This window comes from Oncorhynchus mykiss, chromosome 32 (genome assembly GCF_013265735.2).
Source record: "Oncorhynchus mykiss isolate Arlee chromosome 32, USDA_OmykA_1.1, whole genome shotgun sequence".
Classification (NCBI taxonomy): Eukaryota; Metazoa; Chordata; class Actinopteri; order Salmoniformes; family Salmonidae; genus Oncorhynchus; species Oncorhynchus mykiss.
This window is the reverse complement of record NC_050572.1, coordinates 23,243,623-23,261,303: the sequence shown is the minus strand read 5'-3', so window position 1 is coordinate 23,261,303 and position 17,681 is coordinate 23,243,623. Positions and strand designations below refer to the sequence as shown.

Genomic DNA, 17,681 nt, shown 5'->3' with positions numbered 1-17,681 from the left:
TGCCTGAAATAGCATAGTACTGCTTTTTAATATTATTACCTCAAAACGTAACAAGGACATATAGAAGTACTTTCTTCTACTTTATATATTTTTAAATTTAGTGCGAGGACCAATCGACATGTCAATTTAGTCGCGGTTAAAAAAAAAAACTTTGCAACGCGAAGTTATGGATTTGTATTGTTTGTTGTAGGCGTTGATCGGTTCATGGCTAGAAGGGATCCAGCTTTTGTCAAATAACGTCAGATTTGACTTTTCGTGGCAGGTTAGGATAATTAACGTTGCTGGTTAGCTACAACGCATTAACTTGACAAAAACGGGATCCCTTCTAGCTATATCCCGTTGTCCGAGGTGACTAAAACTTTTATTTATTTTCTGACTACTCGTCAGCTGACAAAGACGTCATCATCTGAAACGTACTGCGCATGTCAGGTTGGTTGACAACAAGAACTGCATGACCTGAAAGGATTGGTAGGAAAAACAACTTGTTTTCTGGTAAGACGGACAATAATAATTTCACTTCACCGTAGAATAAATAGTATGCTGTTAAATATATTTTATTCCAGCGCGTATAGCAAACAAGACTGACCTGCTTTGTTGATGCTAGCTAGCAGCGGGTTGGACGTTCCAACAGGAATCTGTTCCAAAAATTAAATAACAAGGTTGTATAGCGGCAGAATAAGATACCGGGTAGGAAGTGGGCTATTTCATTACGTTTTTCACTCACCACGTTTATTCCGAAAAAAATGTATGTCATTACTTTGGTAGCCTATGGACACACATTAAGAATAGGCTACGGTGATGCCTATTCGGCAGCTAGTTAGCTAGGCGAATTGAGCATGCTACTTTATATAACGTTATGCGTTGTTTGCTGGCAACCCTGTACTTTACCAAGTTTTTGGAACAGATTCCTGTTGGAACGTTCCACACATTATACCCACCCGCTAACAGCTGCTATCGTTGGCTAGCCTCCTAACGTTATCCTTTTGCTTCCTTTTTTCTAGCTAGTTAACCAGTTTGTTATGATAGTTCATTTACTAGCTAACTTAGTTTACAAACCAGTCGACAGTCAACTGACATTCTTGCTAACTGATGAGTAATTTTAATGAATGGCAATGCCATACAACTAGCTAGTTAGCATAATTTGCACGATGAGTGGACCAGTGACTTAAACAAAGATTAACTTGTCCGTTTGTTAACCAAATCATGTTAGCTAGCTTATCTAGCTATAGAACCTGTAGCTAGCTATAGACCTTGTTATTTGGCGATTTCTTGTTGATTTGAAGAAGTCAGCCTGCCAATGTTACCCAATCAATGTCTAGATAGCTAACTAACTTCTATTTCTGTCTCAGTTTGTCAAATGCCGATTGATGTGTAGCAGTTAGCTACGAGCACAGCATTGGTTGGCTAACCCTCCTCCTGGAGAGCTACTGCTGGCTGTACAGTAAAGGCTTTCTTTTATCTAGCCCTGTTCTAATACGCATCCAGTAAGACAACATATAGGGATGAAGGCCGTCACTTAGTTAACGAACACTTTTGAAAACATTTATTGTGGGACTTACCTTTCCCAACAAGGTACTCTTGAAGAAAACAAAGGTAAAGTATATGATTTAAAATGCTTTTATTATCGTGGCATTTCGGTATGTGTATGTACAGTTGAAGTTGGAAGTTTACATACACTTATGTTGGAGTCATTAAAACTCGTTTTTCAACCACTCCACAAATTTCTTGTTAAACTATAGTTTTGGCAAGTCGGTTAGGACATCTACATTGTGCATGGCACAATCATTTTTCCAACAATTGTTTACAGACAGATTATTTCACTTGTAATTCACTGTATCACAATTCCTGTGGGTCAGAAGTTTACATACACTAAGTTGTGCCTTTAAACAGCTTGGTAAATTCCAGAAAATGATGTCATGACTTTAGAAGCTTCTGAGAGGCTAATTTAGATAATTTGAGTCAATTGGAGGTGTACCTGTGGATGTATTTCAAGGCCTACCTTCAAATGCAGTGCCTTTTGCTTGACATCATGGGAAAATCAAAAGAAATCAGCCAAGACCTCAGAAAAAAATTGCACACCTTCACAAGTCTGGTTCATCCTTGGGAGCAATTTCCAAATGCCTGAAGGTACAATGTTCATCGGTACAAACAATAGTCCTCTGGTCTGATGGAACAAAAATAGAACTGTTTGGCCATAATGACCATCGTTATGGTTGGAGGAAAAAGGGGGAGTCTTGCAAGCTGAAGAATACCATCCCAACCGTGAAGCACAGGGGTGGCAGCATCATGTTGTGGGGGTGCTTTGCTGCAGGAGGGACTGCAGGCGGCACGTCACAAAATGGATGGCATCAGGAAGGAGAATTGTGGATATATTGAAGCAACACCTCAAGACATCAGCCAGAAAGTTAAAGCTTGGTTGCAAATGGGTCTTCCAAATGGACAATGACCCCCAAGCAAAGTTGTGGCAAAATGGCTTAAGGACAATAAAGTCAAGGTATTGGAGTTGCTATAACCTTAATCCTTTAGAACATTTGTGGGCAGAACTGAAAAAGCGTGTGCCTGACTGAGTTACACCAGCTCTGTCAGGTGGAATGGGCCAAAATTCACCCAACTTATTGTGGGAAGCTTGTGGAAGGCTACCCAAAACATTTGACCCAAGTTAAACCATTTTTAAAGGCAATGCTACCAAATACACTCAATTAGTATGTAAACTTCTGACCCAGTGGAATTTGATGAAAGAAATATATAAAATAAATACATCGCTCTCCTATTATTCTTGCATTTCACATTCTTAAAATAAAGTGGTGACCTAAAACAGGGAATTTGTGGTGACCTAACTGACCTAAAACAGGGAATTTTTACTAGGATTAAATGTCAGGAATTGTGAAACTGAGTTTAAATGTATTTGGCTAAGGTGTATGTAAACTTCCGACTTCAACTGTATGTGTGTATATAAACGCAGCAAAAAAAGAAACGTCCCCTTTTCAGGACCCTCTTTCAAAGATAATTCGTAAAAATCCAATAACTTCACAGATCTTAATTGTAAAGGGTTTAAACACGGTTTCCCATGCTTGTTCAAAGAACCATAAACAATTAATGAACATGCACCTGTGGAACGGTCGTTAAGACACTAATAGCTTACAGAAGGTAGGCAATTCAAGTCACAGTTATGAAAAATTAGGACACTAAAGAGGCCTTTCTACTGACTCTGGAAAAACACCAAAAGACACCCAGGGTCCCTGCTCATCTGTCTGAATGTGCCTTAGGCATGCTGCAAGGAGGCATGAGGACTGCAGATGTGGCCAGGGCAATAAATTGCAACGGCTGTACTGTGAAATGCCTGAGACAGGACGGACAGCTGAGCTTACTCGCAGTGGCAGACCATGTGTAACAACACCTGCACAGGATCGGTACATCCAAACATCACACCTGTGGGACAGGTACAGGATGGCAACAACTGCCTGAGTTACACCAGGAACGCACAATCCCTCCATCAGTACTCAGACTGTCCGGAATAGGCTGAGAGAGGCTGGACTGAGGGCTTGTAGGTCTGTTAAGGCATGTCCTCACCAGACATCACCGGCAAAATCCAACCGTCGCTGGATCAGACAGGACTGGCAAAAAGTGCTCTTCACTAACGAGTTGCGGTTTTGTCTCACCAGGTGTGATGGTCAGATTAACGTTTATCATCGAAGGATGAGCGTTACACCGAGGCCTGTACTCTGGAGCGGGATCGAGGTGGAGTGTCCGTCATCGTCTGTGGCGGTGTGCCACAGCATCATCGGACTGAGCTTGTTGTCATTGCAGGCCATCTCAACGCTGTGCGTTACAGGGAAGACGATATCCTCCCTTGTGTGGTATCCTTCCTGCAGGCTCATCCTGACTTGACCCTCCAGCATGACAATGCCACCAGCCATACTGCTCGTTCTGTGCGTGATTTCCTGCAAATCAGGAATGTCAGTGTTCTGCCATGTCCAGCGACGGGCCCGGATCTCAATCTCATTGACCACATCTGGGACCTGTTGGAACGGAGGGTGAGGGTTAGGGCAACACCCCCCCCCCCCCCCCCCAGAAATGTCTGGGAACTTGCAGGTGCCTTGGTAGAAGAGTGGGGGTAACCTCTCACAGCAAGAACTGGCAAATATGGTGCAGTCCATGAGGAGGAGATGCACTGCAGTACTTAATGCAGCTGGTGGCCACACCAGATACTGACTGTTACTTTAGATTTTTACTCCCCCTTTGTTCAGGGACACATTATTCAATTTCTGTTGGTCACATGTCTGGGGAACTTGTTCAGTTTGTCTCAGTTGTTGAATTTTGTTATGTTCATACAAATATTTACATGTTAAGTTTTCTGAAAATACCACTGTTGACAGTGAGAGGACTTTTCTTTTTTGTGTTGTGTGTGTGTTTGCCTCAAACATGACAAACAAACGCCAACCGGTAACCTCTGACCCTCCAGCTGTCACCATGGGGAAAGCCCTCTCCCTCCTGCCCAAGCAGGCATGCCATGAAGACTCCCATGACAGCCTGACCACCACCCAGGAGGATGATGGGAAGAGAGAGGATGTGTCCCAGTTCCCCTACGTAGAGTTCACAGGCCGCGACAGCGTCACATGTCCCAGCTGCCAGGGCACTGGGAGGATACCTAGAGGTGAGCAACACACACCTATGTGGAGTTCACTGGCAGGGACAGCGTCAGATGTCCCAGCTGTCAGGGTACAGACTGGATACCTGGAGGTAAACAGGATTTAAGATGCTATACCATTTGAATGAATATGACTGGGTAAGAGTTTTGTTCTGTTCAGTGTCACAGTCAGACTGCAGTTGATGATGTGTGTGATAGAATCACTCTGTGAGCTTGAGGGAAACATTGACTGAATTTGGCATATGAATGACTCATGCTTTGCCTGTAAACTCACTGTAATCAAGCTGCGGTGTTTGTGGTTCATGATTTTTATCCCCAGAGCCTGGTGAATTTCCCCTCTGAGGGATAATGTTGTACAGTATTGCCTAGGGATGTGAATCTCTTATTTCAAGCATGACTCAATAAGTATCTAGATAAATACGTTAGCTCTGACACAATACAGGAACAATACTTTTAGTCTGAAACGATTCGGTTTGATAAGTGGAACGAATCGATTCAGTAAAATTCAAATCTGATCCTGATCAAGTTGGACCTCTTTGAGCTGGATCTGTCTGAGATTACTTCTCTGAGGTGTGTGCGTGTGTGTGTGTGTGTCAGAGAATGAGTTATATGTTGAGCTGAGCCATAGGGCAGACTGAGCATTTAGGCCTTTTGTCCCCCACTTTGTATCTGAAATCCCCATCGACTGATTAACTTGTCATTTTATCACATCAAAAATGTGTTGAAAGTAATATGTTTATATTTATGTGTAGAACTTAGCTATGACTAGCTATGATTTTTTGGTAGGACAAAACGTCCCAATATCAATATATATCTGCTGATTATAGCCTACTGTTTTTACAGTGAGGAAAAAGTGACATTTTCCCACACTAAGTTCTCATAAATTGCCATTGTGCTCCAAATGTTAATTTGTGACAATAATGAGATCATTAGATGGGCTGCAAGTATTCTGATAAGCATGATATTCCCTTTGTCATCCTATATATCGGTGCAATTTTCGGGCCGATATAGCTATCTTTCAGTAAAAGGCCAATATCAACCGATGATATCGGTGAAACTACATATCGGTCGAGCCCTAAGTTTATAGTCTATCAGTTGGTGGTTAAAACCAACTGCTAGAACAGGTAGTCTCCACTGGTGGGTGTGATGTGACATGCCGTAATATCCTCAAACAAGTGTATGAATATCTTGTTCCAAAGTTCAAATACTTTTCTGTTTTGTGTGACAAAACTATGGGTACCGCGTGGGGTTTTGTAGCCTAGGGAGAAACTGTCAGGGCAGTAAGACTGTTGGAACTTGTACTCCCTCTCCCTTTGACTGTCATAATGCCAAGAATCAGTATATACCTATATTCACAACAGTCATAAATTATTTCACAATTTTAATGAAACCAATCTAATGGATAATAAGCTATTTGAGATTTTATTTTCCCTCCCAAGGCGACACAGGTGCCAATAGCATAGGAGAAAAATCAACCAAACCCTAGGAACACCACATGATGAAACACAGACCAAAACCCACACACAGATTCTGGCACAACATGAACACAAACATGCACAATTATTAATAACCCCTGGGTTTTATAGGAAAAACACTGCAGCTGTGAAGTCACGCCTTCATGTCTGCATGACAAATAACTTGTCTGTGCTACTTCACAGCTCTGTTCTCCTCTCTGAAGCACATGCATATTTGGAACCAGGCTATCTCTGAGGTTTTGCTGTGTGTTTTCCTGCTGTCCTGTAATGACCTCTTCTTTAAGCCTCCCAACCTTAATTATCAAGTAAACAGTTTAATTTATTTATCGAATATCGGTGGAATTATCGGCCGGTTTCGAACAATTGGTAAAATAGCCTTATTTGCCAATAATATCGGTGAAATTATTTATCAGTCAGGTTCTTGCTATGAATTAATATAGCACAGCTTCAGATTTCATTAGAACTTTACAGATGAGAGCTGCTCTTCTCCCGCTCTGACTATAGGCCTACAGTACAGCTCACAAAAATGGTTGGTGTCCTTGTTATGAAATTACAACTTCATGTAAAAATGACCAAATGCACTGACTGTTAAAAGCAAAACAATTTTATGGTGAACCTGGCAATCGAAAAAGTCACCCAACTTATAAAGCCTATGATTTTACATTGCCAAAGCCATTTTACAATAATTTGAATGCTGAAGGTGCTGCGCAGATATTAGAGGCTCTCGTTGGTGCGAGCAGCTGAGCTCTGTACAGTTATCTGACTTGGAGGTCAATGACTGACATGCTTATTTAAATAGCTACTGAAGGAGAGGCCGCATCAATTCGGTCACAAAAGATTTAGGTATTTTCGTATTAGGGAAATAATAGGTTATGAATTGCCGGTTCACTGTTTTTTACTCATAACATTTTAAACGATTTTCTGACTGATTCACGCCACATTTGGATCAGTTTAGGGTCCTGCGAACCGATGCACTCGTATCGTAGGCATCGGTCCCTGGATCAATGGTTTATCAGTGAATTGTTACATCCCTAGTGTTGCTGTTATGTTGTGCTGTAGTTGTGTCCGATGATTAGCCTAAGTGTTGTAAATGTTTCCTTGCATTATGCAGGCCAAGAGAACCAGCTTGTAGCATTGATCCCATACAGTGACCAGAGACTCAGGCCCAGGAGAACGTAAGTGTAATGTCGTGGTTGGGTTGATATCTCTAGGCTAAACGTAGCTGTTCCTTTCTTGTTATAATGTTCTTTGTACCCTGCCATTGTCAAACTGCTATTTAACTGCTGACCCTGCCATTTGTTCTCCTGCCTCTCCACAGAAAGCTGTATGTGATGTCCTCGGTGGTTGTGTGTCTGCTGCTGTCCAGCCTGGCTGTCTTCTTCCTGTTCCCTCGTACCATAGACGTCTCCTACGTGGGCGTCAAGTCGATCTTCGTCACCTATGACGAGGACAAGAGGATTGTCTATCTCAACGTGACTGTGAGCCTCTCCTCTGGTCTAACTACATGATGATTTGGGTCACATTGTGGACAGTCACAGGAGGAGACTGCTTTTCCTTATCAACCTGTACTATCCTAAAGTTGGCCATGTTTGGGCAAATGAGTTTGGTCACAAATGTTGCAGGACTCTAGGTATTCTGCCATCCCCTGTAATTTTGTATTAACTCCTAAACTGTTCCTGGTTTGCCGCACTGGCCAACTCTGGCTTCAAACTGCTCAGTGTGTGTGTTTCTCTGAGGGTAAAATTATAAGGTATTCATTCTTCTTCCTTCCAGAACACTCTGAACATTACCAATAACAACTACTACAGTGTAGAGGTGTCCAACGTCACAGCCCAAGTCCAGTTCTCCAAGACAGTGATTGGGAAGTCCCGCATCAATAACATCACTGCTATTAGTCCTCTGGGCATGGAGCAGGTACACAACTCTGTAATAGCATGGCAACAGGGCGTTAACAGCGCACTAGCAACAATGTAAAAGTTGTGGTAACAACTCTATCATCATTATTGGACATGCAGCAGAAAGTCCTGTTTCACTAAATTCAAGAGCCAACAAGCCATAGCTGTTTTTAGTGGACTCAGACCCCTATTCCTGGTCCTAAGTTGCTCAACTTGTCACATTATGTATTTTGGCACTTCAAATACTTTCTCCTGGTCATCTTTTTGATCATAACCCTGTGTGTTGTTCCCAGGTTGATTACATGGTTCCCACCATCCTAGCAGATGAGATGAGCTACATGTAGTAAGTACAGCACACCCCAACACAGCACATAGCTTTTTGAGAACACGGAACCTGATAAAGACCTCATGGTCGAGACTTTGTTTCAATAAATCCTATGTGAGTACAGATTGCAGCCTGCTTTTAGTTTTTGCTTAACCTTGTCCCCAGGCTCATATAGAGCCTGAAAACCGTGTGGAACAAAGTCAGACTTGAAAGGGGCATGTTGTAGTTGAGGTGGGAGAGGGACAGCCTGCCATAGCTGGATTAGATGAATTTGGGCATATAAACTTTATATGTGAAAACAAATTCTTAGATTCATACTTTCTGATTTCCCCAACTCCCTTTCGTTCATTGTTTAGCTTATCACTTGTGCTGCTCCTGCTTTAAAATCCACAACATGGAGGGGAGGTTCAAGGGTTACGCTAGATGGTGATGGACTGAGACATCAGCCAATGAAAATCCAGCGGGACCTTTTCCCACTCTTGCCATAGGCTCCATTCAAGTCCATTTCTGAAACCCAATGAAACCAGACGGTTCGACAGAGTAAAAGCCGGCTGGTGGACAAATGTAACTTTTTGTTCATCACATGAAACTGACTGAAGTGTCTGTTCCTCTGTGTCCTAGTGATTACTGCAGCCTGCAGACCATAAAGGTTCACAACATCGTTGTCATGATGCAGTAAGTACCTCCCTTTTATCATTCTCACAGGACCACGAGGCCTTTCTCCCATGTCATACGTATTAATGTACTCAGAACAGTTAGTCAACCTTGTTCTGTGTGGTTAATGACCTCCCTTTATTAATAAGGAACTTTTCTGATACCGTCCTCTATTCATACAGAATGGAAATAGACCTAATCCCATATCCAACCAATATCCTCTTTTGTATTTTTCTATATTGACTGGATGTGATCACATCCCTGCTTGTTATTCTCCTAAAGGGTACAAAAAAAGCCATTTGAATGAAATTAAATCCTCTTGTTGTTTTCAGGGTGACGGTGACGACGATGTACTTTGGCCACATGGAGCAGGTCACGCAGGAGATGTACCAGTATGTAGACTGTGGAGGTAACACCACCACTCTGAGGGGGGCGCAGCCCAAGGTGTCTAATGCCCCAATACCCCCAGAGTAACCCCCTTGCCCTACCTGACCTGGAGAAGTTCCTTGGAAGCTAACATCAGAGATCTTGCAGAACTACTGGTTGTTTAGGCTTGTGCTCCAGCCCTTCTCTAACACAGCTGGTCAATTGAAGGTGGTATGTTCGAGCAGGGATACGTGTTGCACCCAGTAGTTCTCCAGGAGGAGAGTTGGCCACCCCAGCCATAGATGGATCACTGTGTTTCTCCCTCCACCACCCCTCTACCGATGAAGACCCCACTGTAGATGTCATGTAATTCTGTGTTCGCTCACCATTGTGTTGGGAGTATATGCCAGGTGTGCGGTGGGGGGGATGTGTCTACAGACAAAAATATTTGTTTTTAATGTCTAAACACTAAGTACCATACTGTTTCAGTACCAAACCATTATGCACTTTATTAATGCATTTAACTTCTCATTGTGTTAATGGAACATGTTACGAAGCCACTCCACACTCCTCCAAACCACTTGAACTGTAGATGTCTGAACTAATAATCCTCAATCTATGGATGAGGATGACCTCAGACTTCTCTCAGTAAGCTGGTCTCAAATCTGTATCTCTATGATAGTCGAAGGAGTTGAACCAACAGATCTGGGACCAGTCAACTATTCTCAAAGTCGTACTTCACGTAACACATTAATAATGTGTATTATTTTGACAGGTGGATCTAGTGTATTATTTAATTCTGCTGAAAAGTCAGAGGCACAGTGAGCCAAGTCTGAAATGACACCTATATGACTATAGCACACACTACTAGGCCTCTAGCCAAAGGTAGTGCGCTATATAGGTTTCTCAAACTAAACTCTGGACCTTGAAGCCAGTTCCAATGTGCTTTGTTCATGGTTCCCTTCTAATCTGGGACTGATTTTAGACCTGGAACACCAGGTGTGTGTAATTGAATTATCAGGTAGAACAAAAAACTATCAGGCGCCGGACCTCGTAGAGAGAGTTGAATACCCCTGGTATAGGGGATAAGTCAGAATGTGGCATTTCTCATATGTATAAGCTTGTAATGACCGGGCTCTCCTCTAGAGGGCTCTCTGTACAATCTGGATTTGGACCAGTTGTTTACTAATATTACAGTTGGGTGATCCAACTGTGTTAATGTGTGATCCATTGATTGAATTAAAAGGCTTATGTCCCTAAAATTGAGTTATTTAAAGAAATTAAGATGTTAAAAGTTCCTTCCACCACTCTGTTCCCAATTGGTACAATAAAAAGATTGATTGATAGTGATTCATTATCAGTAATTGACCTCTTCCTTCTGAGTTCGTGCCTACGAGGGACTCGCATAATGTTTTGTGATACCGACCTACTGCTGACTTGAATTCGACCAACTTAGTTTTTACATGCATGAAGAGAATAACCTGCAAGGGACTTTGTACATTTTTGATAAATGACTTCCCTGCATATCAAACTCAGTTGGAGAGTTTAGAACTACCTAGATTTAATACCACGTTTGTAATATGATTCCTACCCACATTGAGGAAAACCTTTTTGAAATGTACAACTCAAATAGAAACTACCCTCTGTCATAGAAATATACCTTTCATTTCTTTATGAATTATCATACTTAGTAGTTTGCCGTTAACTAATTAGCAGTTTCCTGGGTTATCGTAGAGCACAACTTGTAACATGTGTACAGTCGTTTGTTCCTAATCAATTAATCTTGTATGGAAGAGTGGATATCTAATTTGCAGTTTCCTGGGTTATCGTAGAGCACAACATTTAACATGTGTACAGTCGTTTGTTCCTAATCAATTAATCTTGTATGGAAGAGTGGATATCTAATTAGCAGTTTCCTGGGTTATCGTAGAGCACAACATTTAACATGTGTACAGTCGTTTGTTCCTAATCAATTAATCTTGTATGGAAGAGTGGATCAGCTTTTGAATGAATGTTAGGATTGAGTGAAGACTTGCAGTACTACTGACACATCAACTAGAAAAGTGGTTTATCTGATTTAGGTTGTTCTTTCCTAATGTCTACATCTGCTGTGGGGTACTGACATTTATTTTGATTAACGGTATTTGACAATGTAAATACAAGCAATTTTTTAATGTAGTTGATGTTTTTATTATTTGCTTTTCATCATGATACATTCAAAATGGGTGATCACGATTTGTCCTACCTAGTTTAATTGCATGGTTACCCTTTCTGAAAGCGTGAATAAAGTTGTCGACATCTCATTTGTCTGTCTTGTATTTTCTTCTGTCTTTGTTCATGCCTTTTTATTTAACCAACCTCAGAGGAACTGGTAAGAAATGGAACACTCACAAGCAAATTAGCACATGAATCAGTGTGACATCACAATGCACTCATGAACCCATCGATTTGTAATAATACTGGAATTCTGACTGCATGTTTGCAAAACTTGTCTCCTGAGCAGAAGTGAACTCACACAATGTTACCATGGGGACAGTTGACAGCCAGTGGGGACAGTTTTTACATCATAAACACCATATGTGACGTCAAACACCTGTCTGCATAAATAGCCTGTTTCGGTGGCATTTGGTACATTTAATTTCCCTAGGTGGCTGAAGGTACGTTGGTAACTATGCACTTTCAGCCCAATTTGGAAGAGGATCTTTCTTTTGCCTTACAGCTAGATCATGGTAAGTTGATATTACTGATGACATGTTGATGCAAACTTGTATTGTAAATGACTTGTACACTGTCAGATGAGCTGTAACATGGCTGTAGCCTCAAGGTTGTTTGGCTTGACAGCAATGGAGCAAGAGTACCACTAGATCCTGGACCAGGCTAGTAACCAGAGTTTGAATCCCAGGGCAAACAGGGAAATCTGGAGGAATTTGCATCCAGAGAGTAGCTGGCTTCAATTTAATATGTTCTATACCCAGGACTATTGTGCCCTGGGGCAAAGCACTTACCGCCAGCTGACCCTATGCTGCTCCCAGCCTGTCGTGTGTGTGGTGCGTGTGTCAGGTTGGGTCCTTTGCTTTGACAGCGAATATGAAAGGAATGTTTCTGCGAATAGTATTGTATATTACACATATTGTCATTTATTTTTGCATTTTGTGTATGCAGGATCAGCAGTGACATTACTTGTGAACAATGCTGCCCCTTACAGTGCAGGTGGGGTATACCAGATGTACCACGCAGCACCATCGGCCTCCTGGCACGGTCTTCCTGTGTACCAAGGTTCCCCACCTCACCAGCTGGCCTTGATCACTTCAGAGACACACAGGGAGACTATTCCTATGGGTCCTGTTGAAACACCTGAGACAAGCCAGCATCAGGACGTTTTAGACTTGAGCCAGAGTTCAGAGTCTCCTGAGCCACTCAAGAGGAAGAGAAAGAAGAAGAAGAAGCATGCTGCACCTAAACAGAGGAACCCACATGGCAGCTTTGATTGGACCAGCCAAGAACACAGCACTACAGAGAAGTACAAGAGGATAATGTCACTGCTGAGGAAAGACGGGGTAGAGGTGGTGGATGAGACAGGGACTAGGGGACTAACAGACACTGACAGTGAGTCTGACCAACTTGTGAATCAAATGAGGAGAAAGAGAGCAGTGAGTAAAGGAAAAAAACAGAGCATCAAAGTGAAAAAAGCAACAGTGAAAAGTAGGAGCCGAAACCAGGCTAACCGACTAAACCGAGATTTTCAGCAATCTGACATATCCTCATCTCTGCTGGAGACACATGCCGTTGGGCCTGCACTGAAGCGGTTATTCTACCTACCAGCAGAGGGCAATGATGAGGAAGACCTGCTCGCCGAAGTGTTGGAAGAGCTCTCAGGGGTTCCAAGATACCCAGACCTCTCAGAGGAAGCTTTGAGCAACATGACCCTTTCACAATATGCCACTCTCATGAACATGTTCCCCCATCCGCAGCTTCCGCCCTTACCCGTACCCTCCTTCCTCCTTCTGCGACCTGACGTCGGCCCAGTCTATAGAGAGACTCCAGAGTTACTCACACCATCTACCCACTGCGACTGGGTCACCCATGGCAACCCCAGTGATGCCAGCTACACCAATACAGTTGGCCATTTTGAGGACCACTATCCTGCCTCTCCAGAACCTCAGCAGCCAGGTGATTCCGACTACACCAATATCTACAGCCGTTTTGGCAACCCTTTAGCTATAACTCCAGAACCCCTGCAGCCAGGTGACTACACCAATACAGGCAACCATTTGGAAGACCAATACATTGCCTTGCCTGACAATGTGGTTAGCCAATTTTTGGAGTCTGACTATATTTCCCCTGAGCCTGCCTCCTCCCCAGAGCCAGAGCTTCAGCCTTTAGTGCTGAGTGTAGAGAGGGAGCCAATGAAGAGAGAGGCCCAGAGACTGAGGCAGCAGACAGCCAGGATGACGTTATATTGCCTGGAGCACAACCCACTGGCCGACAGAGAGGACTTCACACTGGAGCGCTACCTGGACATGTTCACTGACGGAAACACAGTGACTGTGACTACGGAACATTAACCTCAGGAAATTGTATTGTGATTTTTCACCAATAAACATTTGGAATAAAGGCAACGCTCTGCTGTTGTTAATTCTAATCTAATGTACATTTGTTTGCACTTTATATAATCTGTTGTAGAGAATATAATACCATCATAATAGATTAGCTAGTGTACATACCGTCACACTGTTAGTCATTTTGATATCTCCATGTCTCAGGGAGATGAAATGTAGTTGGTGGATTTACGATTGATATCAGGCAGCAATGATGATAACATATCAGTGCTTGACATGGACTGAAATAGGCGCCGGTACTCATTTTGCTTGCTGGTACTGTTTATACTGTATTTAGGTACAGGAGCTCCACAATACTTTTTAACTAATATTCTAGAAGAGGAATAGGGGCTCAAGTATTAGAAAATGTGAGGTGTAGGAACTCCGGTAAGCTCCTACCCAAGTCGAGCACCGAGTGTTATGCCTATTCAATGGGTAAGATTCAGTATGGTGATGTTTGGAATTTAGCTGGTATTTATGATGTCGTAGCTGTTCTTTACAAAAGGAATTAAACCTCTCAAAGATCCAATTCCCAGCAGATGTTGATGTTCCTCTCTACGTTGAAACAGTGCCAGTAAGAAGTTATTGAATTCCAGTAAATGAATGATTAATAATGAGCCATCTAAAATACTTGTAATAGATGACACGACTGAGAACTTGTTTGTTTAACTGCACGTAATCACTAACTGGTGGAGTGGTCACAGCCTGTCTGTCTCTAACACAGACTTTTACTGCGTGTAATATCTGTCGTTAAATGAAGACCAAGGTGCAGTGTGGTAGGCGTACATTTTCCTTTTAATTATAAATGTTCCACCAAAAACAATAAACAACTCAACGAACGTAAAGCTAGGAGTGCAAACACATGCAACAACCAAAGACAAGATCCCACAACTTCTGGCCGCAAACCTGAACCTATAGGGGAGGGTCCGGGTGGGCATCTACCCTCGGTGGCGGCTCCGGTTCGGGCCGTAGCCCCCGCTCCCTACGCTGATCCCTCCGCTTCTGTGGAACCGGACCGTGGATTGTCGCTGGAGGAACCGGACCGTGAATCGCCGCCGGAGGTTCAGAACCGGGAACCGCCGCCGGAGGCGCCGAACCGGGAACCGCCGCCGGAGGCTCTGGACTGGGGACTGTCGCCGGAGGCTCCATGACCTTGATTTTCACTGCAAGCTCCGGGCCATGGATTATCACTGGAGGCTCCGGGCCATGGATTATCACTGGAGGCTCCGGGCCATTGATTATCACTGGAGGCTCCGGGCCATGGATTATCACTGGAGGCTCCGGGCCATGGATTATCACTGGAGGCTCCGGGCCATGGATTATCACTGGAGGCTCCGGGCCATGGATTATCACTGGAGGCTTTGGGCCATGGATTATCACTGGAGGCTTCGTACGTGGAGCCGGAATAGGTCTCACCGGACTGAGGAGACGTACTGGAAACCTGGTATGTGCTGCCACAGGTCTTACCAGGCTGGGGAGACATACTGGAGGCCTGGTACGTGGAACCGGCCATCAGATTTGCCACCAATGCTCCTTATAGGACACATCACTGCACTCTATACTCTGTAAACTGGTCATCTCTGTATACATGTCGCAAGACCCGTTCTGCCAGTCGCATTCTGTTAATGGTCCCCAAAGCACACACATCCCTGGTTTGCTCCTCTTTTCAGTTCGCTGCAGCTAGCGACTGGAACGAGCTGCAACAAACACTCAAACTGGACAGTTTTATCTCAATCTTTTCGATCAATGACTCAATCATGGACACTCTTACTGACAGTTGTATCTGCTTTGCGTGGTGTATTGTTGTCGCTAGCTTCTTGCCCTTTGTGTTGTTGTCTGTGCCCAATAATGTTTGTACCATGTTTTGTGCTGCTACCATGTTGTGTTACTACCATGTTGTTGTCATGTTGTGTTGCTACCATGCTGTGTTGTCATGTGTTGCTGACTTGCTATGTTGTTGTCTTAGGTCTCTCTTTATGTAGTGTTGTGTTGTCTCTCTTGTCGTGATGTGTTTTGTCCTATATTTATATATATATTTTATTTTTAATCCCAGCCCCCATCCCCGCAGGAGGCTTTTTTGCCTTTTGGTAGTTTATTTTGGTAATTTATTTAAAAAAAGGTTAAATAAAATAAAAAATAAAAATAAATCCATGATAAAGGATCCATCTCTTGACTGTCTCCTCCTCTTCTATCGCTCACATTAATAGACACTAAGTGGAAACTGGTCACAAGCTTCACCGACATGAAAATACAATTATTTTTAGGGGAAGAAAAAAACAATACTCAAAACAGATTTGTTACACAACATTAACAGATCGGTCTTGTAATCGAACACTTACGTAGTAGTTAGTAGTGAGTAGTTGTACTACACACTATCATAGTCTTTCAAGACTTGTGAGGAAAATGCTTGCGAAATGTGTTGGAATGGAACAGGTATGGCTGGTAAATCTATACATTTCAAATACCATTGCAGACACCTTGAACTCCCCTAAGCCATAACCTTCAGAGACCAGTCTAATATTAAACTGATCCAATTGTGGGGATTTTTTTTCTGGTTCTCTATATTCATAAGTGCAGCGACAAATAACCACACACTGCTGAGCTGTGTTGAAACTACAAGATACACATCTTGTCACACCCTGACCATAGTTTGCTTTGTATGTTTCTATGTTTTGTTTGGTCAGGGTGTGATCTGAGTGGGCATTCTATGTTGGATGTCTAGTTTGTCTGTTTCTGTGTTTGGCCTGATATGGTTCTCAATCAGAGGCAGGTGTTAGTCATTGTCTCTGATTGGGAGCCATATTTAGGTAGCCTGTTTTGTCATTGTGGGTTGTGGGTGATTGTCTATGTTAGTTGCTTGTGTTAGCATAGGTCTCGTTATATTGTCACAGTCGTTTATTGTGTTGTATAGTTTGTATTCAGTGCTTTATTTACAAAAAAAAATAATCATTAACACATACCACGCTGCATTTTGGTCCACTCCTTATGACGATCGTGACAGAATCACCCACCACAACAGGACCAAGCGGTGTGGTGACAGGCAGGAGCAGCGCAAGGAGGAATGGACATGGGAGGACGAGTTGGATGGTAAAGGACCCTGGGCACAGCCAGGAGAATATCGCCGCTCCTAAGAAGAGCTGGAGGCAGCGAAGGCGGAGAGGCGCTGGTATGAGGAGGCAGCACGGCGGCGTGGATGGTAGCCAGAGAGTCAGCCCTAAAAATTTATTGGGGGGGCACACAGGAAGTGTGGCGAAGCCAGGTAGGAGACCTGCGCCAACTTCCTGTGCTTACCGGAGGGCAAGAGAGACCGGGCAGGCACCGTGTTATGCTGTGGAGCGCACAGTGTCCCCAGTGCGGGCATCGAGCCAGGTGCCATGAAGCCGGCTCTACGCATCTGGTCTCCAGTGCGTCTCCTTGGGCCGGTGTACATGGCACCAGCCTTACGCATGGTGTCCCCGGTTTGCCAGCACAGCCCAGTGCGGGCTTTTCCACCTCGCCGCACTGGCAGGGCGACCGGGAGCATTCAACCAGGTAAGGTTGGGCAGGCTCAGCTCCGGTGCGCCTGCACGGTCCGGTCTATCCAGTACCACCTCCACGCACCAGCCCTCCGGTGGCAGCCCCCCGCACCAGGCTGTCTCTCCGTCTCATCCCTACAGGTGCTCCCGCCTGTCCAGCGCTGCCATTGCCTTCCTCTCCAGCGCCGCCTGAGCTGGCCGTCTG

General features: G+C 43.7%; 1 protein-coding gene across 2 annotated transcripts; it reads left to right on the top strand.

The window, feature by feature from the left end:
• The first annotated feature begins 330 nt into the window (after positions 1-330).
• LOC110488129 (transmembrane protein 106B) lies at positions 331-11,666 on the top strand. Of its 2 annotated transcripts, none has more exons than XM_021560159.2 (8): positions 331-492; positions 4,463-4,654; positions 7,235-7,298; positions 7,442-7,601; positions 7,897-8,037; positions 8,312-8,361; positions 8,965-9,018; positions 9,330-11,666. In XM_021560159.2, the coding sequence occupies exons 2-8, from the start codon at positions 4,471-4,473 to the stop codon at positions 9,469-9,471; spliced, it is 795 nt and encodes a 264-aa protein (XP_021415834.1). In that variant the 5' UTR covers positions 331-492; positions 4,463-4,470; the 3' UTR covers positions 9,472-11,666. The 2 variants fall into 2 exon arrangements, with proteins under 2 accessions (XP_021415834.1, XP_021415835.1); XM_021560160.2 differs by lacking the exon at positions 331-492 and adding an exon at positions 507-1,593.
• The last annotated feature ends 6,015 nt before the right edge of the window (positions 11,667-17,681 follow it).